The 27,707-nt window shown below is 42.0% G+C and overlaps 1 protein-coding gene across 1 annotated transcript; it reads right to left on the bottom strand.

The window, feature by feature from the left end:
• Positions 1–1,279: 1,279 nt before the first annotated feature.
• On the bottom strand, positions 1,280–22,225 carry ccnj (cyclin J). The gene is made up of 6 exons (XM_029669776.2): positions 22,076–22,225; positions 21,087–21,177; positions 15,452–15,662; positions 15,033–15,332; positions 2,676–2,835; positions 1,280–2,373 (listed from the first exon to the last, which is right to left on the bottom strand). Exons 2-6 carry the CDS (start codon positions 21,153–21,155, stop codon positions 2,019–2,021), a joined length of 1,095 nt encoding a protein of 364 aa, XP_029525636.1. The 5' UTR covers positions 21,156–21,177; positions 22,076–22,225; the 3' UTR covers positions 1,280–2,018.
• Positions 22,226–27,707: the final 5,482 nt, after the last annotated feature.

Below are 27,707 nucleotides of genomic sequence, written 5' to 3'. Positions count from 1 at the left end.
TTACTTAATATTCTGTTGTGTGTCCTGATGAACAACCCTGCTCTCGTACAATGGGGAGGGTTTGATGTTTGAGATTGTCCTTAAATTTGATAGAAAACACAGGCCTTCAGAATAAAAATAGGTGTATACTGTTGTAAGACTTGCTACATGACTAATAACAGTGACCATTATTGGGTATGATATCACCCCCAAAGAAATGATAGAAAAGGGAAGATTAAAAAAAAATGTTTTAATGTTTTAACTCCCCTATAATTTATTTCAGCAGCGGTGGCAAAGGTAGTGGGAGAAGGTCACTTTAGGATATTCTACTCCAAAATGAATCAAAATTGTATTGACACCATCTGAAATATAATTTTCCCTTTAAAAGCATAACCTGTAGCCCAACTGATAAAGAATAGCGCCTTTCAATAAATATGAAAAGGCATGGGGTTGCCCATCATTTACATAATTGAAATAATACCAAATGACGATGCATAAAATGCTACTTACTACAAATAAATGTTGTAATTTGTCCCGCTGTTCTTTCAAGCACATCTCGGCAGAAAGATACAAATAAACTATAGGGGAAACACTGATTAACTGTGTGTTTTTAGGTGACTGGTTTCCCCATTCATATGGCCTACCAAGACATGAGCACAGTGATCGAGGCGGTCTACAACACCAGAATCCACAGCACTGAGATCCCTGGGACAGAGTTTGCTCTCTCCACCTACATCCACCCATACCCCAACCACATCTTGTCGGTGTGGATATTCCTGGCAACGCTGGTCAAACACCAGCATGGCGTGTTCTATGTTCCTTCAGTACACAAGCACTGAGACATCCTGGTTGTGTTCATTAGGCACCAAATGGAAGGAAACTGACAAAACGGAGAGGGACTACCTAAAACCCTTTGTATGTTATACTTTTTTTTGCATGCCCGTATGAACAAAATCTCTGCCTTTCAGGGTCAGCTTTTCCTAGTCGTTTTTCTACTGTGGGGAAAGGAATGCAGAGCGATTCAGACCAAGTGATTGAATCCACAAACCTGTACATAGCAAATTAATGGAAATACTGCACAATAAAATTAATAAATATGGCAGCAACATGAACCTATATTTGTTAAACCCTTGATTAGCACATATCCGGTATGTTTTCAAGTTCACAATATGGTTTGTGAAACGTTTTAGGCAATATTTGTTGATGTATGCATAAAGCCTTAAAGGCCAATTGATATACATACTACTGGCATTAGCAGAATGCCAATAATATGATGCATAATTAAAAAATAAACCAGAAGTACAACTGACAGGCATTTTATTTAAAAGTACCATATTAGAAGTACACAGCACTCGCTGCCATTCCGCATGCACAGGAAGGTGTTGACATGACACATTCCCTCCAAATTAGTGCTCGAAACACAAAACAATGAAAACTATACTTCCTGAACATTGCAGAGAGCACCGTTCAAGAGCAAAGGTCAACGTTAACATTTGAGGTAGCTTCTGGCAGAGTGATGCGGGTTCCTCTATCAAACTACCATATCTTACTACAAAAATAATCCCTCGAGTTCAATACTGATATAAGATTCCCATTATTACTCATGGCGCCAGGGAACGAAAAGAGAACATACATTCAATGCTTCTGAGGTATCTTAGCTTAAATAAATGCAGCACAGTCTCTTGTCTATAGTGCAATTAAATTATAGCTAATGCAGAGTGTTGGGAAAACAACCCTTTGCACATGACAACCATGCTTGGTGATAACTCAATCATATTGGTTTTGAAAAGAAGAACACACCTTCGGCAGGTTAGCACCGGAATGATACATGACAAATAACTATTGCACATTTGTGGAATACTATATTGCACATCTTACCATAGAAGAAAGTGCTTAAATCGCATCATAACTTCTCGATTTAAAAAAAAAAACATACCTGGTCCTGCTAATTAGTCTAATCCAAAGAGACGACAAACCCATCCAGTCGCTCGCACTTTTACTTCCCATACTGTCATAGCTCTACCTTGGAGATCCAGCCATCACCTATCAAAACAGGGAGCAGCACAGGTATAGTGCATATTGACCTGGTAGGCTCTGCTTGGAATGTTGGCCTTGCCATCCAGACCAGCAGAGATGGTCTGGGGGTGGCTGTGTGGCGGGGCACCAGGGCCCTGCAGGGTGGCAGAGTGGGATACGTAGGAGGCCGGGCCGTGGCCTGGGGCTAGGGAAGGCTGGAGGGCCTGCTGAGGGTACTGGATGCTGGTCTGGTGCAGGTACTGTGGCGGCATGGTGGTGGTTGTCTGGCAAGGGGTATGGTACCCAGTCTGGCCCGGCTGCTGACCGGGTGGCTGGCACGTCTGCTTGTTGGCCTCCTTCACGTCGCTGTCATGAGCACTGACAAAGAAAGACCAAAAGTGACATTCAAACAACCAACCTGTCAAGCCTGCAGCACAATTCTACAACCATGTTACTAAGATTATGGCAAGAGTTGACTTATTTTCTCAGGTTGCATCAAGGTCATTAGCCACCAAACGGAAGAAAACATACTGAAGAGTGAGCGAGAGGGACTCCCTGGACTTGCCGCCCCTCCCCAGTTGCGAAACGTTTTTGATAAGGTGTGCCTTAATAAACATGGCCCTGGTGTTAGGCAGTATTTGTCAGCATGCAAGAGAGGCCATCTGAGGAAAAACACTCACATGAGCATTTTTTCTACACAGGGGACAAGGTGATCCCAGCTGTATACGGTGAGGCGCTGAAGCTGAGATGGCCAGGAAGGGGATAGGCGCAGGATGATGCGAGAGGCTGCCACACAGGCAGCTGCCACCAGTGACGGGGCGAACCTCAGAAACACATGATCTGGAATAAGAGCAAGTCATTAATCACCATGTATTGGACCAGAATATTGTGCAACAAGGCTAGCTGTGTCTTTAAGTGCAAAAGGTGACATTACACTCTTGTTCTTCCTAAAACAAAAAAAAAACATATTTTCAGAAGGCAAACACTGGTTTGAAAAACCTTGAAATACCAGTTATGATTTACAAAAATAAAAAAGATGTGGATCCCCATTAGCTGTTGAAGAAAAGAGAACATAAAACATTACATGAATGGACAAGAACAGCAACACTAGTACACATCGACCAAAGAACACCACAACTACTTCAAAAAAATACGAGAAAAGAAAAATAAACAAATTAGCAAAACTAATCTCAAATGTTCAAGTGCTTTGGTATGTACACACTTCTGTTGTAGCTAAAGAACACAGTTAAATAATAGTTTGTGGGTGTGTAGAGCAGTGTTCCAATTATGTTCCTGGTGAGCTACCCTCCTGTAGGTTCACGCCGACACCAGTTGTAACTAATCTGATTCAGTTGATCAAGCAGCTAATTATTTGAATCAGGTGTGCTAGATTAGGGATGGAGCAAAAACCTCAAATCAAATTTGATTGGTCACATACACATGTTTAGCAGATGTTATTGCGAGTGTAGCGAAATGCTTGCGAAAAACAAGTACTACAAGCAAGGCGGCCCCCTCTGTCAGCGCCATCGTGGGTACCTACAGGACAGCATCTCTCCAGGAACAGAGCCCCCGGTCTCTAAACGAAAACAGACAACTTTACCAGTGTTAACTAGACCGAACCTGCGAAAAACAGGAAACGGGATAAAACGTTTACATGCCACAGTATCTTATCCAGGTTTCTCATAACCGGGACACAAGTTTTTAACATGAATAATAACGGGATATTGGTGTGCATGTAAAAAGTCAGTCTCTCCACTCTGAACTAGGAGAGACTGACATGCATGCTGTTGACATTGACCCTCTGTCTACATTTGAGGCTAGACGTGGTGCTGTTCTTAGCCAGCTGCAGCTTTTCTAGGTCCTTTTTTGACGCACCCGGCCATACAACTGGGCAGTAGTCAAGATGCAACAAATCCAGAGCTTGCAGGAGCTCTGCAGTCACTGATCCTAATAGTCGTCCTATAAGCTTGTTAATTAAATTATTGTATCTGTACATATCAAGGATTATTTCTCATGTAAATGGTCTGATAACTGGTTTCCAGCATGCATACAAAGGGCATTCTACGAGTACGGCCTTAGCACAAATGACAGATGATTGGTTAAAGAGTATAGATGACAGGAAGTTAGTTGCTAGATTTCAGTGCTGCTTTTGATGTAATTGATCATGAACCGTTACTAGGTAAACTCAAATATTATGGTTTTAAGTCTGCAGCTCTATCCTGGATGGAAAGCTATCTATCCAGGCGAAGGCATAAAGTGTTCCTTAAAATGGTAGCTTTTCAAACAGTAAAGATACACTGTGGTGATCCTCAAGGAAGCTGCCTAGGCCCACTTCTCTACTCTAGCTTTACTAATGATTTACCTTCAGTAATGAACAAAGCAAGAGTGGTCATGTATGCTGATGACTCTATAGTGTATCGCGCAGCATTAGAATGTAATGAGCTAACAGATGTAATAAGCATTGAACTAAGAATGGTATCGGAGTGGGTTGATATGAACAAATTGGCATTGAACATTTCTAAAAAAAAAAAAAAAAAAGGGTTGTATTTGGTTCAAGATCTATGCTTGCTGATGATCCCCAATCGAATTTGTCGATGAATAGAATGCATGTGGAATGAGGCAGGTAGCCTAGTGGTTAGAGCGTTGGGCCAATAACCAAAAGGTTGCTGGATCGAATCCCCTAGCCGACAAAGTAAAAATCTGTCGTTCTACCCCTGAACAAGGCAGTTAGCCCACTGTTCCCCGGTAGGCCGTCAATGTAAATAAGAATTTGTTCTTAACTGAATTGCCTAGATTTGGGAGGGGGAAAAGTAGGGCAAGTGAGAGAAAAAAACTACAAGGAGTCATGTTTGACACAGCTTTATCTTGGTCAGAGCACAGTCATTTAGATGGATAAGGGAATTGCTGTTACAAGAATGTTCAGAGTATGTAACATCTAGCACACTGAATCAGGTGATTCAATCCCTGGTCCTATCACACTTTGAGTCCTGTCCAGTTATATGGTCTCCTGCAGCAAAGGAAAAAAAAGCTCAAAATTGCTCAAAACAGGGTTGCCAGATTAGCTCTTAATTTCTCTATGCGTGTGAATATTATCCAAATGCAGCAGAACCTCTCATGGCTTCACATTGAAAACAAATTAATATCCAGTCTTCGGATTTTCTTTAGGAATGTTATTATTTTATTTTTTAAACAGTATTTTTCAGGCCAGTTAGTACATACTAGCAACACGCATAACCACCAGGGCAAATCGCCTTAAATCTACAGTTTTATAAAGAGCCACAGCTGAATGGAACTCTTTACTAATCCATATTTCTCAGGCAAAAAGTAAATCCACCGTAAAGAAAAAAAATAAAACATCTAATGCGATAAACCATATGACTGGACAGGAAATAGAAAGCATCAACTGAAATGTTAAATGTGTTTCCTGACAGGTATTTTAATTGTCTATTGTCTAATTGAATGTTTGTAGAGTCTTGATTTGTGTTTTTTTGTAATGTCTTGTTAATTGGTGTTGGACCCCAGGAAGCTTGGCTAGCGATACGGCATTAGCTAATGGGGATCCTAATAAAAATGACAAAATTACTTTTGTTTGCATGCATGAGTGTTAAAAAAGCAAAGCATCTATCAGACAGACCCCCCCCCATCTTTACAACAATAGAATCAATATGCTTTGACCATGACAGTAAACAATCTAATATAACAAGAAGTTTAATATCTTCTTGCTCAGCCACATTATTCATTACCAGATTCAGCTGAGGTCCAGTACCTTGGGGGTGTTTGGTACTAAATAATGCTTTTCGATCTGTTCAGGGCTAGTTTATTCCTTAGCCACCTATTCTAAAATTGAACCCAACTCTTTAGGGCCGCAATGACTTCACTAGCTGGTGCTGACATGTATAGTGTAACAGTAAAAAGGGCCTTGACAGCTCCCTTATGAAATACCACACTTGACATGTTTTACGTTAGAGAAGCTTCCAATAAAGACCGTTCTATTAGATAATATCATGGATAGAGAGCTATGTTACGCCATCAATAGTAAAGGCGGCACTAAAAGCTAACTACACAGCTCCCACAATCTTATCAGTATCACCAACTTTGTCATTTGTGTCAGTGCAGTCCATGTTTAGTGTCCTTCCCTAGAAGTGTGCTGAAAGTCAGTTAAATTGTTCAGAGAAATGGCATTATATCTGGTCAAACAATCTTTTCCATAAGTTTGCTAAGAACTGGAAGCAAGCTGATTGTTAGGCTGTTAGAAGCCAGGAAAGGGAGCTTTAACATTTTTGGATAGCAGCATGACTTCCCTCCAGGTCTGTGAACAAACACTTTTCTCTAAAGATGTGGCAAAAAGGAGTGGCAACATCGTCCGCTATCATCCTCAGTATTTTTCAAAATGTATGTATACATTAGTTGAAGTCGGAAGTTTACATACACTTAGGTCGGAATCAACCACGCCACACATTTCTTGTTAATTAACAAACTATAGTTTCGGCAAGTCGGTTAGGACATCTACTTTGTGCATGACAAGTCATTTATCCAACAATTGTTTACAGATTATTTCACTATCACAATTGCAGTGGGTCAGAAGTTTCCCTACACTACGTTGATTGTGCCTTTAAACAGCTTGGAAATTACAGAAGATGTCATGGCTTTAGAAGCTTCTGATTGACTCAAATTATGTCAATTAGCCTATTGGTGGTGTACCTGTAGATATATTTCAAGGCCTACCTTCAAACTATGTGCCTCTTTGCTTGACATCATGGGAAAATCTAAAGAAATCAGCCAAGACATCAGGAAAAAGAATTGTAGACCTCCACAAGTCTGGTTCATCCTTGGGAGCAATTTCCAAATGCCTGAAGGTACCACTTTCATCTGTACAAACAATAGTATGCAAGTACGAACACCATGGGACCACGTGTAACAGTTAAGCTTTCGTCCCTCTCCTCGCCCCAACCTGGGACCTTCTGCACACACCGGTAACAGTCACCCACGAAGCATCGTTACCCGTCGCGCCACAAAAGCTGCGGCCCTTGCAGAGCAAGGGGAACAACTACTTCAAGGTCTCAGATCAAGTGATGTCACCGATTGAAACGCTATTAGCGTGCACCACCGCTAACTAGCTAGCCATTGCACATTGGTTACACATGCAGCCGACATACCGCTCAGGAAGGAGACGCGTTCTGTCTCCTAGAGATGAACGTACTTGTGCAAAAAGTGCAAATCAATCCAAGAACAGGAAACGGGTACAAAAGTATATATATCCACAGCAAAACGAGTCCTATAACGACATAACCTGAAAGGCCGCCCAGCAAGGAAGAAGCCACTGCTCCAAAACCACCATAAAAAAGCCAGACTACGGTTTGGAGAAATGTCCTCTGGTCTGATGAAACAAAAATAGAACTGTTTGGCCATAACGACCATCGTTATGTTTGGAGGAAAAAGGGGGAGGCTTGCAAGCTGAAGAACACCATCTCAACCGTGAAGCACAGGTGTGGCAGCATCATGTTGTGGTGGTGCTTTGCTGCAGGAGGGACTGGTGCACTTCACAAAATAGATGGCATCATGACGAAAATTGTGGATATGTTAAAGCTTGGTCGCAAATGAGTCTTCCAAGCACACTTCCAAAGTTGTGGCAAAATGGCAACAAAGTCAAAGTATTGGAGTGGCAATCAACAAAGCCCTGATCTCAATCCTATATAGAAAATGTGTAGGCAGAACTGAAAAGGCGTGCAAGGAGGCCTACAAACTTGACTCAGTTACACCAGCTCTGTCAGGAGGAATGGGCCAAAATTCACCCAGCTTATTGTGGGAAGGTTATGGAAGGCTACCTGAAACATTTGACCCAAGTTAAACAATTTAAGGGCAATGCTACCAAATACTAATTGAGTGCATGTAAACTTCTGACCCACTGGGAATGTGATGAAAGAAATAAAAGCTGAAATAAATTATTATTATTCTGACATTTGTCTTAAAATAACATGGTGATCCTAACAGACCTATGACATTTTTATCTAGGATCACATGTCAGGAATTGTGAACTGAGTTTAAATGCATTTGGCTAAGGTGCATGTAAACTTCTGACTTCAACTGGATGTGGACACCGCTTCAAATTGGTGGATTCAGCCATTTCTGCCACATCAGTTGCTAAGAGGTGTATGAAATCAAGCACACAGCCATACAATTGCCATAGACAAACATTGGTAGTAGAATGGCCTTATTGAAGATCTGTGACTTTCAACGTGGCGCCGTCATAGGATGCCACATTTCTAACAAGTCAGTTCATCAAATGTCTGCCCTGGTCAACCGTAAGTGCTGTATTTGTGAAGTGAAAATGTCTAGGAGCAACAGCGGCCCAGCCGTGAAGTGGTAGGCCACACAAGCTCACAGAAGGGGACCGGCAAGTGCTGAAGCGCGTAGCGTGTAAAAATCGTCTGTCCTAGGTTGCAACACTCACTACCGAGTTCCAAACTGCCCCAGGAAGCAAGATAAGCACAATAACTGTTCGTCGGGAGCTCTATGAAATGGGTTTCCATGGCCGAGCAGCCGCACACAAGCCTAAGATCACCATGCACAATGCAAAGCGTCGGCTGGAGTGATAAAGTTAGCCGCCATTGCATTCTGGAGCAGTGGAATCGCATTCTCTGGAGTGATGAATCACGCTTCACAATCTGGCAGTTCGATGGACAGATCTGGGTTTGGCGGATTACCAGGAGAATGCTACCTACCCGAATGCAAAGTGGCAACTGTAAAGTTTGGTGGAGGAGGAACAATGGTCTGGGGCTGTTTTTCAAATCTGAAAAGCTACAGCATACAATGACATTCTAGACAACTCGGTGCTTCCGACTTTGTGGCAACAGTTTGGGGAAAGCCCTTTACTATTTCAGCATGACAATGCCCCCCCGTGCACAATGTGATGTCCATAATGAAATGGTTTCTCGCGAATTGGAATGCTGACTGGGTGCCAGGTCTAATCTCCCAACATCAGTGCCCAACCTCACTAATGCTTGTGGCTGAATGGAAGCAAGTCCCAGCAGCAATGTTCCAACATCTAGTGGAAAGCCTTCCCAGAGTGGAGGCTGTTATAGCAAAAAGGGGGGACCAACTCCAAATGTCCATGATTTTGGAATGAGATGTTTGACGAGCAGGTGTCCACATACTGTTGGGCATGTAGTACCAGGTGGTTTCTCATTGTTGGACAGTAGGGCTGTCCCAGACTAACAATCGAGTGGTCGAAATGTTAAAGTGCATTTTCCGGATATTAAACAACCTCTGTGTTTTAATAAAATCAACTATATGTAGGCTGCTGAGCTTGTCTGATGCTTTAAGCACAGTGATTAAATAAGTAAAATGACTTGAGGGAGCCAGAGATTAAGGCAAAAACCTGTCGCCGAACCTCCACGTCATGTGATTAAGAAATTATACAAATCTAAAAGTAGCCTAACTTCTATTGCCAACAATGTAAACATAGCCTACATAAAGCCAACAAATAAATACATTGCAGCCTGCAGATCGAAAAGAACCTGATAAAAATAAATCCCATTGGCTATACATGGCCTGTCTGTCTGCAAGGAACTTGAAGCACTACCAACATCATAAAATTCTGGACCGTCAGTTTCCCGAGCCAGTTAACTTCGGACTGACACAGCTGTAGGCTATTCGCACAAGGGATATGAATATTTTACAAATAGGCTACATTGGAGGAACTATTGTCACTCAATGGATGTAAAAACACGTTGGTTTACTTGCCGTTTGAGGTGAAGAAAAAAAAATAATCAGAAGCTCCATGGGCACATTTACAGTGTATTCAGAGCCCTTGACTTGTTCCAGCTTGTTACGTTACAGCCTTATTCTAAAATTGATTAAATCAGGTGTTTTTTCCTCAATCTACAAACAATCATGACAAATTTCAAAAATGTTAAATACCAGAAATAGCTTATTTACATAAGTATTCAGACCCTTTGCTATGAGAAGCAATTGAGCTCAGGTGCAGCTCGTTTCCATTGATCATCCTTAAGATGTTTCTAAATCAAATCAAATGTATTTATATAGCCCTTCGTACATCAGCTGATATCTCAAAGTGCTGTACAGAAACCAAGCCTAAAACCCCTAACAGCAAGCAATGCAGGTGTAGAAGCACGGTGGCTAGGAAAAACTCCCTAGAAAGGCCAAAACCTAGGAAGAAACCTAGAGAGGAACCAGGCTATGTGGGGTGGCCAGTCCTCTTCTGGCTGTGCCGGGTGGAGATTATAACAGAACATGGCCAAGATGTTCAAATGTTCATAAATGACCAGCATGGTCGAATAATAGTAAGGCAGAACAGTTGAAACTTGATTGGAATACACCTGTGGTAAACTCAATTGATTGGTCATGATTTGGAAAGTCACACACACATATAGTCCCACAGTTGACAATGCATGTCAGGGCAAAAACAAAGCCATGAGGTCAAAGGAATTGTCCGTAGAGCTCGGAGACAGGATTGTATCGAGGCACAGATCTGGGGAAGGGTACCAAAACATATCTGCAGCATTGAAGGTCCCCAAGAACACTGTGGCCTCCATTCTTAAATGGAAGAAGTTTGGAACCACCAAGACATTTCCTAGAGCTGGCCACATGGTCAAACTGAGCAATCGGGGGAGAAGGGCCTTGGTCAGGGAGGTGGCCAAGAACCCGATGTTCACACTGACAGAGCTCTAGAGTTCCTCAGTGGACAACCATCTGTGCTGCATTCCACCAAATCAGGCCTTTATGGTAGAGTGGCCAGACGGAAGCCACTCCTCAGTAAAAGGCACATGACAGCCCGTTTGGAGTTTGCCAAAAGGTACCTAAAGGACTCTGACCATGGAGAAACAATATTCTGAAACAAAGATTGCACTCTTTGGTCAATGCCAAGCGTCATGTCTGGAGGAAACCTGGCACCTCCAAATACAGGGTGCTTCAACAAAGTACTGAGTAAAGGGTCTGAATACTTATGTAAATATCACATTTCTATTTTTTCTAAACCTGTTTTTGCTTTGTCATTATGGGGCATTTTGTGTAGATTGAGGGAAACATTTATTTTAAAATAAGGCTGTAACAAAATGTGGGAAAAGGGGTCTGAATACTTTCCAAATGCATTGTATAAGTCTACATCCCTTACTCAACATTGACAGGACCCCTTTAAACAAAATACAATAAATGGACAACTCATAAATGGAATGAAATAAACCAAAACTTGTTTCTCACAAGTGTTGCCTAGGTTGTAAACATGTCCACTGTAAAAGACTAATATTAAAATGCAGAAATGACGGTAACCAAACAAACTTTGCAGAATAGAAATGGGAATCAACTGTAAATGTATTACTAGTGTGCCATCCGTGCGGCCTCCGCAATGGATTAGTCCACTGAGACAGACATCAAGACATGTGCCATGAAATAAATATAATTCTGTTTTTTGCAACTGCTCGACAAAGAAATAAAATATGTAGTTGTCGACCAACAGCCTATCGACCAGTCGACTAAAATTGGGTCATCCCTAACGGAGAGCAACCATTTCCCCACCTCTCCCACGCTAACTTTACAAAATTACAATGCTTTTCTTTCATTAGGTATTTTATGCATGAATGATGGCTCGCAGTGTGCCCACTCTGCCAATGAAATCATTAAAATAGGATTTGTGATGAATGAGCCATCCGATTCAATGAAAGATGGAGTTGAATTAGTCTCTTGCCATAATTTCATTTAAATTACTCCAAAGCTTTTTTCCAATTATACCTCCATCATATATATATATATATCGGTTTCTTAATACATTTTATTTTGTTCAGTTTAAAAATCACAATTTCTCATTTTACAATGGTCGGCCATTCTAACGAAGGCTCTCCTTTGCTTAATTTCTCTCAACCATAAAGTTTTTCCATTCCTCAATAACCCAGAGGGGCTTAACAGTTTTAGCAGTCCGTTTCTTCATAGGTGCATGCTTATTAGTGGTGCAGTGGATCCCAAAATTCATGGTTTTGAGTCACGGATTGGATAATTTCAGAAGTAAAAAAATAAAACAATGTAGACAAATAACTTTCCCTTTATTACTTAAAGAACAATTGAAGCAAGTAACTTTTTAATGTTTAAATCAAATATTAAAATAAAATATTCAACACTCAGTTGTTAAATTAAAATGCAAAGTGCATGATACCTTCTTCCTTGGAACAATAGTGAATGAATAAAAATAGCCTGTCCTCTTAAAAGAAAGTAAAGAAAGCAAAGCAGACCTGAGCTAATAACTTAATTATTTTCCAAAAAGATGAAGTCTACACTGTCTGGGAAGAGGGTAGACCTCTTTGCAGTCACTATGTCCCCTGCTGTGGAGAACACCCACTAGCTAGGAACTGAAGTGCCAGGCACAGTCAGGTAACCTCTTGCCATCATGGCAATGTGAGGGTATTTACACTCATTGCTTTTCCACCATGCCAGTGGGAATGCCGCTTGCTGCCTTGTAGGATGCCACCTTTTCGATGGTGTTGGCAAACGTCTTGCCTGTGTCCTTAATCGCAAAGGTCTCCCCGAAAAGCTCCTTCATGGCCAAATTATTTTGTGGCGCAGATGCCTCAGAGTCTGCTCCTGTCAGCTCTGTGGCTTGACCCTGCAGAAAAAAATACTTAATCTATTAAACAAATTATTCATTTTCATATAACTATAATTGTGGCAACATTTAAAAGTCAGTATTTCACATCAAAAATTGATGATTCTAATAGCATAGACTAAAATTAGACTGCAGTATATTATTTAAGTAATTCACTCTGGGGTTTTTTACCTCTTCAGTGGCCACAATCTCAGTGGTGAGATCACTATGTCCTCCGGTATAGGGCAGGGTCTAGGTGAGACAGGGACTTGAACCTTGGATCCAGTGCAGTAGATCTATTTTTTTTATTTGACCTTTATTTAACTAGGCAAGTCCGTTAAGAACAAATTCTTATTTTCAATGACGGCCTAGGAACAGTGGGTTAAACGGCCTTGTTCAGGGGCAGAACAGATTTTTACCTTGTCAGGGATTTGATCTTGCAACCTTTCGGTTACTAGTCCAACGCTCTAACCACTAGGCTACCTACCGCCCCATCTATGAAGGTAGTCCTGTACATTAGGGGGGGGGGGGGGGGTATCTGGGGTTCAGGTCCTCTTATGGCAGCCTTGATATCTCTAGTGATGATGGTGCAGTCTTCCTCACTTGGGGCCATGGATTGTAGAATCCTTGTTTTCAGAAGTAGAATCATGGACACAGACAGTGCAGTTTCAGTGCTCAATAGGGTTGGAACCGTTGAGGGGTTTGAGCACCTGGAGGACCTCCTCTGCCACTTTTTTTATGTCATCATCAGACAAGGTGAAGATGTCTATTTTTTTTTTTTTCAGGGTCTTGTCTGTCAGTGCAGAATATATAGCTGCCTGCTGCTCAAGATGGAACTCCACTTATGACATGTTGGAGCGCCATCTTGTGACATTGTGTATGATCTTGTGGGTCGGTTGCTGTAGCGTTTCTTGCTTGGTCTTAAGCACGAGCGGCTGCTGTGCATCGGTGGAAAAAGGAAGCCACCAACTTCCTGATCCTCCCAAGGAGGCGGTCCATCTGGTTCACTGAGATTCCCCTTTAGGATGCCAAATTGATCACATGTGCAAAGCAAGCCATCTGTGGCCCCAGTCCAGCCTCTATCACTGCATTTACTTGGTTCTTGGCATTATCTGTGGTGGTTGAGATATTGCCATTGGGCCTCTCTAGCTTCCACTCTGCTACTGCTCCGAGCAGTACCTGCGCCAGATGTGAGACTCTGAGGGGGCGTGTCTGTAGCACCGGACTTCACATCTCCCACTCCTCTGTGGTGTAGTGAGCAGTCACAGTCACGTAGCTTTCCGTTGCCCTGGAGGTCCACCCGTCTGTGGTGAGGGCAACAGAGAATGCCTTGGATAATTAGTCGACAATTTTGATATTTTCCTGTTCATAAAGATCTGGCAAGATCTTCATACTGAAGTGGGTACGCCAGGGGATTTCATAGCTTGGCTCAAGCACTTCCACCATATTTTAAAACCCTTTGTTTTCCACAACAGAGTATGGCCTCAGGTCTGCAGCGATAAACATCCCAATAGATTTGGTGGTGGCTTTAGCCCGGTCTGACTCTGCAGCAAAAGGCTGCTTAAATGCTGTGGTGAGAAGTTGTCTCTTGGCTGAGTTGGCTCCTGTCACTTACAACAGGGTGATGACACTTTAAATGTGTGGCCATGCTCAATGTATTTCCATGTTCATAAGGCTTTCTTGTGGCACAACGCCTGCATCCGTATGGATCACGGATCAACTACGGTCCGTTACACCACTAATGCTTATTGACAACTGGAAGAAACAATTTCATAAATACATCAAGTGCCGCATCTGGATGCTCCTCATTACACACAAACCAACAAATCTTCAACATAGGCGTCACTAGAAAATCTTGTGTAGGATCTTATACACTATTTTAGGCCCAGCCTTTGGAACCTTGGCTTTTCTGGATATAGCCACTACATCCATTGGGTGTGGATACAGCTTTAGAACAAAGTTCTGCAGCATTAGTAAAGATATGACCAATACACTTGGATGATGTAGATCCTGTACTGTTTGTAAATACTCTGGCAGGTTGATTGATAACCTGAGCCAGATTACAGGCACTGGTTACAGTAAGAAGCTTCCTCTTGAGTGGATAGCTTAATGAAAATCAAGTCCCCCCCCCCCCCCCAAAAAAAAAATAGACCTCTTAACATCACACATTATCAAGCAAGTCACACATTATCCAGATACTGACTTAGCACTTGGTGGCCTAGAGCAGCACCCTAAAATAGTACTTTAAATAAGGCAGGTGAACCTGCAACCACAACACAACAGTAGACATGAGATCCTCGCTAACCTTTACATGAATCTAGCTCTGAATATATGCAGCAACACCTCCTCCATAGGCATTCCGGTCTCTTCTGTAGATGTTATATCCCTGTATTGCTACTGCTGTATCAAATTAATTAAGTGAAGCAGCAACAGAACGTCAACTTACCTTGAAGGGAGACCTCCAGGAAGTAGTCAGCATACTTTGTCATGTAGAGCATCGTCTTCTCCAGGCACGCCATGGGCCAGCCATCGTGAAGGTCCCCCTCATTGACAGCGATGGACAGGTAGTACTCTATGAAGTGTGCAGCGGTGGGCAGGTACAGGTTCCACTGGAAGGTCTCCAGCAGGAGGAGCTCCATGTGCAGCAGGCCCTGCTTGGTCAGCACCAGGTTCATGGAGCTCATGCAGCCCAGGCTGTTAAGAGTCTCCAGCTTAGGAACTCGGTCCTCTCTCTCCTCAAACTTACCTGTAGAGGACGGGAAATAATCACAAGGCACACAGAAAAATTTAGTTTATAGGCTGGGTGGACCATAGAAATTAGAAGTTTGGCCAAGCAGAGGCTTGCAAGGAAGCTGACAAACTTACTAGCCAAAAGCAAGCAGGAGAGTGCGACCATGTGAAGCTGCTGCACCGTTATATCATAGCGGTCCATGAAGAGGTCCAGCAAGTAGACGGCAAGGTGTCTGGCTGTTGGGCACAGCCGGTAGCGATTGCTTACGATTGCTATGAGGTCTGCAAAGTAGCGCCTGAGGTTGAGCTGGGGGGACTGGCCTTTGTAGGAGGGCAACTTGATTTCCTGAAGAAAAAAAAAGTCAACAATACATTATAAGATCTGTAATCTTGGCCAACCAGATCTAAAATGTGTGACTGCTTCAGATGCTCCATTAAAGATCTGGGGGTAGAAGTATGAGAAAAGATATTAAACGAGACTAGCGACATCCCTAACCTCCTAAACAGAAACTGACAGTTATGGGTAAGTCTATGGGCCAGATGTCTCCTCCACTTCAGAGATACCAAAGATACAACGATATCGTGACAGTCCAAATGATAAGTGACGGGAAAAAAATAATAATCAGGCCACCGGAAGTTGTTCGTCGTCTCATCCCACCATCTGTTGAGAGACGCTCAGATACCATTTTATGTTACACGTCTGTCCACAAGCGATTATGGCCACGTTTTATCTGTTGGAATCGTAGAAATACAATTTGTATTCCGATTCACTTTTGGCAGTCACAGCTGCACCCGCCTCGACTTTTGTCTGCAGTCGGTTGCTTTAGCCTCACTCAAATGCGTCCTATATCAAATAGTAGCAATTTAACCTTACGGATAAAAAAAAATTTTTAAATCCTTCTTAGTAGTGTTGCACAGTATACCGAAACTGCTCTAGATACTAGAACATGAAAAACATAGAATGTTACTTTCGGTACTTCTGCCACGAGTCTCATATCATATACTTATTGAGAGGTTCAAGTCTATCAGGCCAGCCGATGTCCCCTTATAGCGCGAGCTCACCTGATCCACTTACGCACTGCTAGAGGACTAGGAGTCTAGACTGCAACATGTTAGCTCATCACTCATGCTGCATAGAAGTTGCTGATTGTCAACATAAACCTATTGGGTGACCTGACCAAATTCACATAGTTATAGATCTCATTGAAAGCTAATCTAAGAAGCAGTAGATCTGTTCTGTGCACTGTGTCTATGCTTCCCATTCTTAAGTTTAGTTTTTGCATCTCTGTTTTGTACACCAGTTTCAAACTGAAAATACAATATTTGGGGTTATTGAAAATATCTATTTCACCGTGGTTAAGATGGTACAACAATTCTCTACAGTTATCGACTGCTCGTTTTGTCGTAAACGTTACCAATCCCGAAATGGCAGAGCAATTCCTGCATATTGCACCTTTAAATCGTCTCTCCATCACATTTAAAGATCAGAGGTATAATAAGAACTGGAGGCTGCATCCAAGATGTCCACCCATTGTTTTCTATGTAATTTACTCACGTTCTCATACGCCGATTCATGGACCGTCTAGATCTGGTTTGCATCCGGTTTATACAGACCAACATTACACTCACACTTGCGCACAGAAAGCAGAGCAAGCAGCAACAAAATCACCACTACAACTACATACATACATGCATGCATATAAAAACAACAATTTAAAAGATTTTACTGAGTTAATTTATTTAAGGAAATTTGTCAATTGAAATAAATTCAGTAGGCCCTAATCAATGAATTTCACATGACTGAGAATACAGATATGCATCTGTTGGTCACAGACCCTTTTTTTTTTTAAGAAAAAGGAGTGGTGTTGCTCAGTAAACTTGTCAGTATCTGGTGTGATCACTATTTGCCTCATGCAGCTTGACACATCTGCTTCACAGAGTTGATCAGGCTGTTGATTGTGGCCTGTGGAATGTTGTCCCACTCCTCTTCAACGGCTGTGCGAAGTTGCTGGATATTGGCGAGTCCAGGCTGTCGTACGCATCGACCCAGAGCATCCAAAACATGCTCAATGGGTGACATGTCTAAGTATTCAGGCCATGAAGATCTGGGACATTTTCAGCTTCCAGCAATTGTGTACAGGTCCTTGCGATATGGGGTCGTGGATTATCATGCAGAAACATGACGTGATGATACAACAATGGGCCTCAGGATCTCATGGTAGCTCTGCATTGAAATTTCCATCAATAAAATGCAATCGTTTGTTGTCCGTAGCTTATGCTTGGCCATACCATAACCCCACCACCACCGTGGGGCACTCTGTTCACAAAGTTGACATCAACAAACCGCTCGCACACAAGACGCCATGAACGCCGTCTGCCCTCTGTACAGTTGAAACCGGGATTAATCCATGAAGAGCACACTTCTCCAGTGGCCATCGAAGGTGAGCATTTTTCCCACTGAAGTCAGTTACGACGCCGAACTGCAGTCAGGTCAAGACCCTGGTGAGGACAACAAGCACGCAGATGAGCTTCCCTAAGACTTCTCTGACAGTTTGTGCAGTAATTCTTTGGTTGTGCAAACCCACAGTTTCCTCAGCTGGCGGCTGAACGCGAAGAAGCCAGATGGGAGGTCCTGGGCTGGTGTGGTTACACGTGCAGTTGAGAGTGCGGTTGGACGTACCGCAAAATTCTCTAAAACGACTTATGGTAGAGAAATTAACATTAAATGATCTGGTAACAGCTCTGGTGGACATTCCTGAGGTCAGCATGTGGCATTGTGACGAAACTGCACATTTTAGAGTGGCCTTTTATCGTCCCCAATACAATGTGCACCTGTGTCATGATCATGCTGTTTAATCAGCTTCTTGATATGCCACACTTGTCAGGTGGATGGATTATCTTGGCAAAGGGGAAATGCTCACAAACGGGATAAACAAATTCATACACAAAATTTGAGATAAGCTTTTTGTGCATATGGGACATTTCTAGGATATTTTATTTCAGCACATGAAACCAACACTTTTCTTGTTGCTTTTATATTTTTGTTCAGTGTAAAAATGTTAATATCTCGGCCTCACAAAGGTGATGACTAAAAAGTGTCTAATTAGCCATTTTCAAATCTGACTTCTCTGCGTGGCCGTGTATGAAAATTGTATTTCTGGGCCGGATGTCAGTTAAACTACAATACACTGTAGGGACAGTTGAAGCCGTGCTTCTAGACCAGAACCCTGGAGAAAATCATTTCCCCCGCCATCTGTCAATTCTCTACGTCAATAATGGGTTTAAAAGAGACAGTGCGCCCTTTTCTAAAAAGTAGAGATGGCCATTTCTACGCAAATGGAAGGGAAACAGATTGTCATCTATAGCCACATGAAATTAGCGAAAATAAGCTCAATAATTCAATGCATTTACACACCCCTATTGAAAATGCATTGACCTGCATTGTGAATAGGCCACCTAGACTAAATCTTGATTTACCTTGTTTATCAATAGAGATTTACCATTGTTATTGTAGTTAATTTTTACTAAAGTCTAATTAAATTATATGATTACTTCTTTAATGCATACAGGGCTGTCTGAAATCGAATTTAAATTGTCATGATATTGAACTCAAAAGATTGAACAGAGCAGTAGCTGAGTGTCTAGATTAAGTGCCATTCTGTGACTTAGTCTAACTTTTTTTTGCCGTGGTATCGTGATACTAAAACTGGTATTGAAGTCAAAATTCTGGTATCGTGCCAACACTACTTTACATTTGACATTTTACTCATTTAGCAGACACGCTTACCCAGAGCAATTTACAGTTAGTGCATTGATCTTAAGCTAGCTAGGTGGAATAACCACATCAGTCGTAATAAGTACATTTTTCGTCAAAGTAGCTATCAGCAAAGTCAGAGCTAGGGGAGTCGGTGTAAGGGGAGTGCTGTGAGATTTCTCAAGCAATAATTTTGATAAGACTGTTTGGGAGTGGGAAAACTGAAAACTAGCTTTTATTTATTTTTCTATTAACTAATTTAGTCTCTGGTGATGTCAGAGGCCAAAACACCATCCCACCACAATAGGCTGAAAATTTCAGGCAGACTTTTCAAACAGCTCTTACACAATAATATTCCAACCTCAGCATGGGCACCTACTCATTCCAGGGTTCTCCGTTATTTTCACAATTTTCTACATTGTAGAATAATAGTGAAGACATCAAAATGATGAAATACATATGGAATCATGTAGTAACCAAAAAAGTGTTAAATCAAAATATTTTATGAGATTCTCCAAAGTAGCCACCCTTTACCTTGATGACAGCTTTGCACACTTGACATTCTCACAACCAGCTTCATGAGGTAGTCACCTGGAATGCATTTCAATAAAGTTCCAAATCCCTTGGTAAAAAAGTTATTGTGGAATTTCCTTCTTAATACATTTGAGCCAATTAGTTATGTTGTGACAAGGTAGGGGTGGTATACAGAACATGGCCCTATTTGGTAAAAGACAAAGTCCATATTATGGCAAAACAGCTCAAATAAGCAAAGACAAGATAAAGACAAGATTAAGATAAATGTCAGTCAATCCGGAAAATTATTTTAAAAGTGTCTTCAAGTGCAGTCGCAACAACCATCAACCACTATGATGAAACGGTCTCTCATGAGGACCGCCACAGGAAAGAAAGACCCAGAGTTAACTCTAATTAACTTATCCAGAGGTACCAGCCTCAGAAATTGCAGCCCAAAAAAATGCCACACAGTTCAAGACATCAACATTTCAGAGGAGACTGCGTGAATCATGCCTTCATGGTCAAATTGCTGCAAAGAAACCACTACCAAATGACACCAATAAGAAGAGCAATGGACATTCGACTGGTGGGGATCTGTCCTTTGGTCTGATTTGTCCAAATTCAAGATTGTTTTGATCCAACCGCTGGGTCTTGGAGACGCAGAGCAGGTGAACGGATGACCTCTGCATATATGACTCCCACCGTGAAGCACGGAGGAGGAGATGTGATGGTGCTTTGCTGGTGACACTGTCAGTGATTTATTTAGAATTCAAGATACACTTAACCAGCATGGCTACTACAGCATTCTGCAGTGATATGCCATCCAATCTGGTTTGCGCTTAGTGGGACTATCATTTGTTTTTCAACAGGACAATGACCCAACACACCTCTAGGCTGTGTATGGGCTATTTGACCAAGAAGGAGAGTGATGCTTCAGATGACCTGGCCTCCACAGTCACACAACGTCAACCCAATTGAGATGGTTTGGTACGAGTTGGACCACAGAGTGAAGGACAGGCAGCCTAAAGGTGCTCAGCATATGTGGGAGCTGTTGGAGAAGCATTCCAGGTGAAGCTGGTTAAGAGGATGCCAAGAGTGTGTAAACCTGTCAATGCAAAAGGTGGCTACTTTGAATATAAAATATATTTTGATTTGTTTTACACTTTTTTGGTTACTACATGACTCCATAGTTTTGATGTCTTCACTATTATTCTACAATGTAGAAAATCGTTTTTTTTTTTTAAAAAAAAACCCTTGAATTGTTTTGACTGGTGTGTGTGTGTGTGTGTGTGTGTGTGTGTGTGTGTGTGTGTGTGTGTGTGTGTGTGTGTGTAACACACATAAAAACACTGGACAGTCACATTTTTTACTTCACTATGATCAGCCATGTATTGTAGGCCTATGTGTTAATATAATACATCAGGTCAACAGCTCTCACTTTTGGAATATTACACTAATGTAGGCAGTTATTGCCTCCACTTTGAAATATGACAGCATACTTACTTTGTAGCGCAAAGCCTGGTATATATCTCCAGCAAGTTGTCCTTTCCACCATTGGCCCTCAAGCTCCATTTAATCAATCTTGTAGAAATTTCTGGAAGCACAAATTGTCCAGTCTAAAGTTATGACAACAGTTAAATTCTGCAATAGCTGAAATTCCAGCAGTGAACCACAATGTTCGCTTATTTTCCCTCTGCATTTTCACTATTGACACATTTTCAATTAAAAAAGGTCAAGTACAGCCATTTTTATCTCAATATCAAATAATTTCTGGGTAACAATAAGTACCTTATTGTGATTGTTGCCAATTAAAATGGTCAAAAACACACACAAAAAAAGCTAACCAAAGAGCAATTTTTTCAAGCAATAATTTTTCTAGGCAATAATTTTTCTAGGACTGAAAACTGAAAACTAGCCGTTATTGGCGTAGAGGTTTGGAACTCTTTCTTATTGGTCTATTAACTAAATTTACCAGGCAGGCCAAAACTCCATCCCACCAAAACAGGCTGCAATTTCAGGCTTACATTTAAAAACAGCGCTTACATTACCATAACTTTCACAGCATCATTCCAACCTCAGTGTGGAAGTATATATACACAATGATGGAAATTACGTTTGACTACACTGGGTCTTTAAAATAAATGAAGTTTAGAAAACGCTCATATTAGTTATACTATTCAACAATTCAGGAAAAAATAATCAGCAAGCAAATGAATGAGTAGAAGTTGGTAACAGTGGAGCCAAAACCGCTGTTTTCGTGTGTGTAAATGAGATAATTTGTTCAAACCTAACTACGAAGCGAGTAATACACTAGTTGCTACAAGTTCACACACATGACAAACCTCAACCTTGATTTCGAGATAAATCAGCTTGAGGTGACGATTGGCTACTATCCTATATAAAAATGACAAGTGTTGAGTCAAATTGAAATTTAACAATGGCCAAAAATACGACAAATCAGACAAACCAACCCCCGACTATTCAAGACTTACCCCTACACGCCACACTTAAACGCGTGATACAACTACACAGCTGACTTTTGCTCAAAAACTCGATATAGCCGTGAGTTTTCCAGTTGACATAAAGTTATGATTCTTCCATTGTTGAAGAAGACAGTCGATCTCAGCTCAACTCAGCTCAGCTCAGGCATGCGAGCAGTCCCAAGAGTGCTGCTGCAATGGGAACTCATGATAAAACGTTCTCAAAGCGCTGCTGCCAATTGAAACTCACCTTACACACCAGAGACATCCAATCACTGGCCACGATTCATAGACGTCAATAGTGATAACGTTTTGGTCACGATCAGTGCAATCCTGGATCCTTGGAACGTCCATACCCTAACCTTAACCCTAACCTTAACTATAACATAACCCTTACCTAACCCTAAAATTAACCCTTACCTTAAACATTTTATATTTCAACTTCGATGGGTTAGGGACATCCCAAGGATATGTGATAGGATGAGCCTCTTGATCACAGCTGAGTCAGAAATTGCTGGAAGAAAACACTAAATAAGGATAATGTCTGCGAAATAACTCACATTTTTGTGAATTAGAATCGGATCTGAAATGAAATTCCTTCTAATACAATGTAACCTGGGCTTTAATATTTCTATAACTCTTACTCTAAAGTAGCAGGTGCAAGTTATTTTCAAGAAAGAAAGGTGCCCCATGAGTACTATCAGCTATTATTATCATATAAGGAAATCAGTCAGGCCTAATTTATGGATTTCACCTGACTCGGAATACAGATATTGGTCACAGAAACCTTAAATAAAAAAGGTAGGGGCGTGGATCAGAAAACCAGTCAGTATCTGGTGTGACCACCATTTGCCTCATGCAGAGCGACACATCTCCTTCACATAGAGTTAATCAGGCTGTTGATTGTGGCCTGTGGAACGTTGTCCCACTCCTTTTCAATGTCTGTGCAAAGTTACTGAATATTGTCGGGAACTGGAAATTGCTGTCGTACACATCAATCCAGAGCATCCCAAACATGTTAAATGGGTGATATGTCTAGGAGTATGCAGGCCAAGGAAGAATTGGGACATTTTCAGCTTCCAGGAATTGTGTACAGATCAAAACAAATGTTATTAGTCACATACACATATTGAGCAGATGTTATTGCGGGTGTAGCAAGATCCTTGCGACATGGGGTCGTGCATTATCATGCTGAAACATGAGGTGATAGCGGCAGATGAATGGCACGACAATGTGGTTCAGGATCTTGGTATCTCTGTGCATTCAAATTACCATTAATAAAATGCAATTGTGTATGTTTTCCGTAGCTTATGCCTGACTATAACATAACCCCACCGCCACCATGGGGCACTCTGTTCACAATGTTGACATCAGCAAACCGCTCGCCCACACAACGCCATAAATGTCGTCTGCAGTGAGGCAGGTTGGTCGTAATGCCAAATTCTCTAAAACAACATTGGAGGTGGCTTATTGTACAGAAATTAACATTCAATTATCTGTCAACAGCTCTGTGGGACATTCCTGACGTCAGCATGTCAATTGCACGCTCCCTCAAAACTGGAGACATCTGTGGTATTGTGCTGTGTGACACAACTGCACATTTTAGAGTGGCCTTTTACTGTCCCCAGCACAGGGTGCACCTGTGTAATGATCATGCTGTTTAATCAGCTTCTTGATATGCCAAACCTGTCAGGTGGATGGATTATCTTGGCAAAGGAGAAATGCTCACTAATAGGGATGTAAACAAATGTGTGCACAATATTTGAGCGAAATAAGCTTTTTGTGCTTATGGAACATTTCTGGGATCTTTTATTTCAGCTCATGAAACATGAAACCAACACTTTACATGTTGTGTTTTATATTTTTCTTCAGTATAGTAAACCACCCAAAACAGTAAACATGCATTGTTGATCAATGATAGGTGGCGACATCAACAATTTATGAGCATGTGGTGCCTTTTGCTTCTAAAAGAAAAACAGATGAAGATTGTCTCTCACAATGATTTTCTTCCGACTTCAAGTTGCAGTTAGTGAGGAGCAACTGCAGTAATTTCCAGTCGACTGCATTCAAAAGTTCATGACCTTAGATCACATGGTTGTTGTAAAGATCATGCAGTAGTGGCAAGTTGGAACATTTTTATACCCATAATGCAACGAACTTTGAAAGGTGGTGACCAACATGACAAAAGTGATCCTCTCGAACACGCCCATTGCAAATTCATGTCTCCCATTCAAATACAAAAAAGCTAACAACCGGAGTTGCTTCAGCTAGAAGGTGATAGATAGGCCTAAAAGTATTTGTCACTTGTGTACACTGGAGGTGATACGTAGTGTACTACGTTCATGATCTGGTGGATTTACAAAGCAGTATAGGAGGAATCAGCTTAGGCTTAGGTCAGAACCAGACACCTGTGCATGGTGCACTGCTGGAGTGCAACTCTCCATTTGGGCTGATCTGTGATCATGACCCCCTAGCACCTCCCCCAGTCAGAGGGGAATGAGGCAACCTCAAAGTTACACACAAGAATACTTTATTTACATATAACATACATCGAATGGAAATGGTGGGAATGGTAGTGTTTTTTAAACATGCCCAACCCACCATCCCACAGGTCCAGAGATATGATTGTGATATTACTGTGTAGGACAGAGGTGACCTTTGCTGTTCTCTCTGCCACTGCTTGGAGGAGACTGCAAGGAGAGTGTAACCATAGAGATCCTATTACTTGTTGAATTTACAACTTGTCTAGGTACTTGTTGCATTAACAACTTGTCTAAATCCTATTGATGGGTTCTGACTTCTAAACTTGAATATAGGAAATATCCTTATTCATGTCACTGAGGGAGAGAGAGGAATGTAGAAAGTTTACATTCTGTCAGAATAGGTTATTTGTTAGACATCAGGTATCTGATGGGAAGGAGAAGGGCCACAGTCTGGTACAAGTCAATAGGACAGCCGTGAGTTGGGGAGGAGTGAGAAATTTGGGCCAAGGTCAGGTCAGATGAAGTGAGGAAGAACAGATCTCACTAAAGTTCTGTCTAGCAACAGAGGTATATTGGCTGTTCAGAGGTGTAAGGAGAAGACAGCATAGGAGAAATGGTTCAATACCAGTACTTGCGTGAATATGTCTTGGTCTGTTCAGCTGTCTGACCTATTGGGTGAATAAACTTGGTTTGAGCTTTACCAGTCGTCTGTAAGTTTTTTACTAACCTAACACGATCATCAAATTAGATCAGCCAGTGCATGGCTGTGGATTGACTGGATTGTTTGAATGGAATGTAAGCATATTGGCAGTTTAATTTGAAACCTTTATGGAATCATTCATCAAAAACTGACTGGCTAGCTAGCTAACAAACATACAGTGCTGTGAAAATGTAAAATCAGCAAAAAATAAATAAACGTCCCTTTTTCAGGATCCTGTCTTTCAAAGATAATTTGTAAAAATCCAAATATCTTCACAGATCTTCATTGTAAAGGGTTTAAATACGGCATCCCGTGCTTGTCAATTAACCATAAACAATTAACGAACATGCACCTGTGGAACGGACACTAACAGCTTACAGGCGGTAGGCAATTAAGGTCACAGTTATGAAAACATAGGACACTAAAGAGGCCTTTCTACTGACTCTGAAAAACACCAAAAGAAAGATGCCCAGGGTCCCTGCTCATCTGCGTGAATGTGCCTTAGGCATGCTGCAAGGAGGCATGAGGACTGCAGATGTGGCCAGGGCAATAAATTGCAATGTCCATACTGTGAGGCTCCTAAGACAGCTCTACAGGGAGACAGGACAGACAGCTGATCATCCTTGCAGTGGCAGACCACGTCAAATATTTTTTTTATTTGTCACATACACATGGTTAGCAGATGTTAATGCGAGTGTAGCGAAATGCTTGTAACAACACCTGCACAGGATCGGTACATCCGAACATCCCACCTGTGGGACAGGTACAGGATGGCAACAACAACTGCCCGAGTTACACCAGGAACGCACAATCCCACAATCGCTCCATACTGACTGTTACTTTTGATTTGCATGAGTTGGGGTGGGTATTCAATGTTTTTGTTCTGTGTTTGGTATTTCTATGTGTTTGGCCTGGTATGGTTCCCAATCAGAAGCAGCTTTCAATCGTTGTCTCTGATTGAGAACCATACTTAGGTATCCTGTTTTCCCACTCCTGTTTGTGGGTGGTTGTTTTCTGTTCAGTGTATGTCACCTTGCAGAACTGTTTTGTTTCTTCCATTCACTTCGTTATTTTGTTTTGTGTGTTCAGTTAATAAATTAACACGGACACTTACCACGCTGCGCATTGGTCCGATATTTCATACTCGCCGTTAGACGACGAAGAGATCCGTTACAGAACCACCCACCAAAGAAGGACCAAGCAGCGTGGTGATCAGGAGCAGAGGGTTCTGGACTCCTGGACTTGGGAGGAGATACTGGACGGCAAGGGACCCTGGGCACAGGCTGGGGAATAATGCCACCCCAAGGAAGAACTGGAGGCAGCGAAATCTGAGTGGCAGCGATATGAGGAGGCAGCATGGCAGCGCGACAGGCACGAGATGCAGCCCCACGCACCAGGCTGTCTCTCCGTCTCCTCCCTCCAGGTGCTCCCGCCTGTGCAGCGCTTCCAGAGTCTCCCTCCTGTCCAGCGCTGCCAGAGTCTCCCTCTTGTCCAGCGTTGCCAGAGTCTCCCTCTTGTCCAGCGCTGCCAGAGTCTCCCTCCTGTCCAGCGCTGCCAGAGCCGCCCGTCAGTCAGGAGCTGCCAAAGCCGCCCGTCAGTCAGGAGCTGCCGGAGCCGCCCGTCAGTCAGGAGCAGCCGGAGCCGCCCGTTAGTCAGGAGCTGCCGGAGTCTCCCGCCTGTCCGGCGCTGCCGGAATCTCCCGTCTATTTGGGGCCCGCTGTAAGGGTCCCCAGTCCGAGGTCGGCGGCGAGGGTCACCGCTCCAAAGGCGCCACTTAAGTGGGCCAAGACTATGGTGGAGTGGGGTCCATGTCCGTGAGTTGGGGTGGGCGTTCAATGTTTTTGTTCTATGTTTGGTGTTTCTATGTGTTTGGCCTGGTATGGTTCCCAATCAGAGGCAGCTGTCAATCGTTGTCTCTGATTGAGAACCATACTTAGGTGGCCTGTTTTCCCATTTTCTGTTCAGTGTATGTCACCTTGCAGAACTGTTTCGTTTCTTCCATTCACTTTGTTATTTTGTTTTGTGTGTTCAGCTAATAAATTAACATGGACACCTACCACGCTGTGCAGTGGTCCGATATTTCATACTCGTCGTCAGACAACGAAGAGATCCGTTACATTATTTTATTATTATTTTTTTTTTATACATGGAACGATGGCTCAATGTTGACATTTCCTGCCTAAGTTTGCCAACTTTGCCAATTAAGTAATCATTAAAATAATTGGCAACATCAAATGGTTTAGTGATGAATAAGCCATCTGATTCAATGAAAGATGGATTTGAATTTGTCTTTCTGCCCATAATTTCATTTAAAGTACTCAAAAAATGTGTTTTACCATCATTCTTTATACTGTACCATTGATCTTGCATTCATAATACAGTTTATTTTTTATTTTTGGTGAGTTTATTCATTCACATAATTTCTCAATTTGCAGTAATTGTTTGTTAAACGAAGACCAAG

The sequence above is a fragment of the Oncorhynchus nerka genome, linkage group LG10 (assembly GCF_034236695.1).
Source record: "Oncorhynchus nerka isolate Pitt River linkage group LG10, Oner_Uvic_2.0, whole genome shotgun sequence".
NCBI lineage: Eukaryota > Metazoa > Chordata > Actinopteri > Salmoniformes > Salmonidae > Oncorhynchus > Oncorhynchus nerka.
This window is presented reverse-complemented; position numbering and strand designations above follow the sequence as displayed.